The sequence below is a fragment of the Cyprinodon variegatus genome, unplaced genomic scaffold, assembly GCF_000732505.1.
Source record: "Cyprinodon variegatus isolate N-32 unplaced genomic scaffold, C_variegatus-1.0 Scaffold1842, whole genome shotgun sequence".
NCBI lineage: Eukaryota > Metazoa > Chordata > Actinopteri > Cyprinodontiformes > Cyprinodontidae > Cyprinodon > Cyprinodon variegatus.
The window spans coordinates 78,966-80,784 of record NW_015152295.1 but is presented as its reverse complement, the minus strand read 5'-3'; the positions used below and the strand labels follow the sequence as shown (position 1 = coordinate 80,784).

The following is a 1,819-nucleotide window of genomic DNA, read 5'->3' as shown; positions in this document are numbered from 1 at the left end:
CAGCTGCTATTATTCGGAACCAGCAGTTCATTATAAAGCCAAATCCAGCCTCAGGGAGGGTTAACTTTAGCACGAACCACAACAGCGCCCCCTGGAGTCACAGAGCGAGGAGGAACAGCTGCAGCAAAACCTTTTCAAAGCAGAAACCGACTGAATTACATCTCTGCTTCTTTTCATTTCACAGCTTTAATCAGACAAACATTCCTGATTCAGGGTGGGGGCGGAGCTTCAGAGGGAAACCCCGCCCTGCAGCAGGTGATGGAGCAGATAGTCAGCAAAGGACGGTGCGTTCTGCTGCGGCGTGATGGACACCCCATAGCCTTCATCTATCAGCTGGTCCAGTTGCTACCAAAGCTCCAGAACCCCACAGAGGTTCTGATCACGTTCCCTGGATCAGAACCTCTGTGAGGAGGAAGGCTGCAGCCATTCCGTCTCCCAGGAGATTCCAGGACGTCGACCTTCAGAGGAAACCAGACCAGATCTGATTAAATGGCTCCTGGGAACAAACTGACCCTGAAATAAAACATTGAGCAGCGAAGGTGTGATGCTTGGTTCTGGTCTGGTTGGACCTCCAGATGATGAACACCTTTAGCTTCAGGTGGACACCAGCAGCTCCAGCAGCTNGTGATGCTTGGTTCTGGTCTGGTTGGACCTCCAGATGATGAACACCTTTAGCTTCAGGTGGACACCAGCAGCTCCAGCAGCTCCAGGAGCCTGAAGAACCTGAAGTAAATTTGTTTTCCTTCTTTGATTAAAATCAAACCTTTCATTCCTCCCATAATGATCGTCAGATCAGAAAACAACTTCAAGCATTAAAATCTGATGCAGGCTGTGGGCCAGCAGGGGGCGGTGGTGAGCTCTGACAAACACGCCGATTTTCCCAATCAATGTTTTATTGGAACAGCTTTAACATTTGATCAACGCTGCAGCTATCAGCCGGAGCGTCAGAAACAAAACTGGGTAAAAGCAAAAGGAAACAGAACCGAGAAAACTTCCAGTCCTCGGAATCTCATCCAGCATCCTGGTCCGTGTGTTCATGGCGGAAGTTCGACCACCTGCGAGCGGCGGCCAGAGAAATGGAAAGTGGAAGAAAAGAGCTGGTTTAATGGAGGAATGGGAGAGCTGGACCCAGAACGGCAGAACGGAGATCTCAATATGAGAAAGCCGACTCCTGCCGCTAGCATTCAGTTTAAAAACACGCCTCTGTTTCCCAGAGCTCAACTTCAAGACGCACGGCGAGGCGCGACGGGGAGCCGCCGCCGCTGCCGAGGACAGAGGCCACGTCCTTCTCACAGAGACTCCAGGCGGCGCCGTCCTCCTCAGTCCCGCTCAGCGACCAGCTTCAGGACCTTCCCGATGGCGATGGTCTTACCTGCAGACAGACACAACCTTCAGTCAGATCCACACCAACATCGGATCAAACCCAGAGATCACCGTTTGGGTCACGGCTCGGTTCTGGTACCAGATCAGAGACCCGGATCACCCAGGAACAGAATGAACTACAGGCTTCTATTCCTATAATAAAGTTATTTTCCATTTATTTTATTTTTGCTGGACTGCTGTTTCTGAGGATCCCAGCAGCTCTAAAGGTCAGAGGTCAGCTGGCTGCTGCTCCATCCAGCCAATCACAGAGCTGCCAGCGTTGGCAGAAGCTGATCCTCCATTTTGACCGTTTAAACCTTCGCCTCTGCTGCTCCTCATCCTCACCTCAGCATCCAGCGCTGACTGGTTGTCATGGCAACAGTCCAGGGACATGCAGCCCAGCGCTGTTGGACTCAGTGGGATCACTGGGTTTGGTTTGAGGAAGCATGATGCGGCC

The 1,819-nt window shown here is 51.8% G+C and overlaps 1 protein-coding gene across 1 annotated transcript in view; it reads right to left on the bottom strand.

Moving 5' to 3' along the window:
- Nucleotides 1–1,319: 1,319 nt before the first annotated feature.
- The window catches only part of LOC107104678 (eukaryotic peptide chain release factor GTP-binding subunit ERF3A-like), a 17,893-nt gene continuing 17,393 nt past the window's right edge, over nt 1,320–1,819 (bottom strand). Inside the window, exon 11 of the mRNA XM_015404729.1 lies at nt 1,320–1,389. Within this exon, the coding sequence (XP_015260215.1) occupies nt 1,320–1,389 (70 nt within the window). The remainder of the gene's footprint in view (nt 1,390–1,819) is intronic.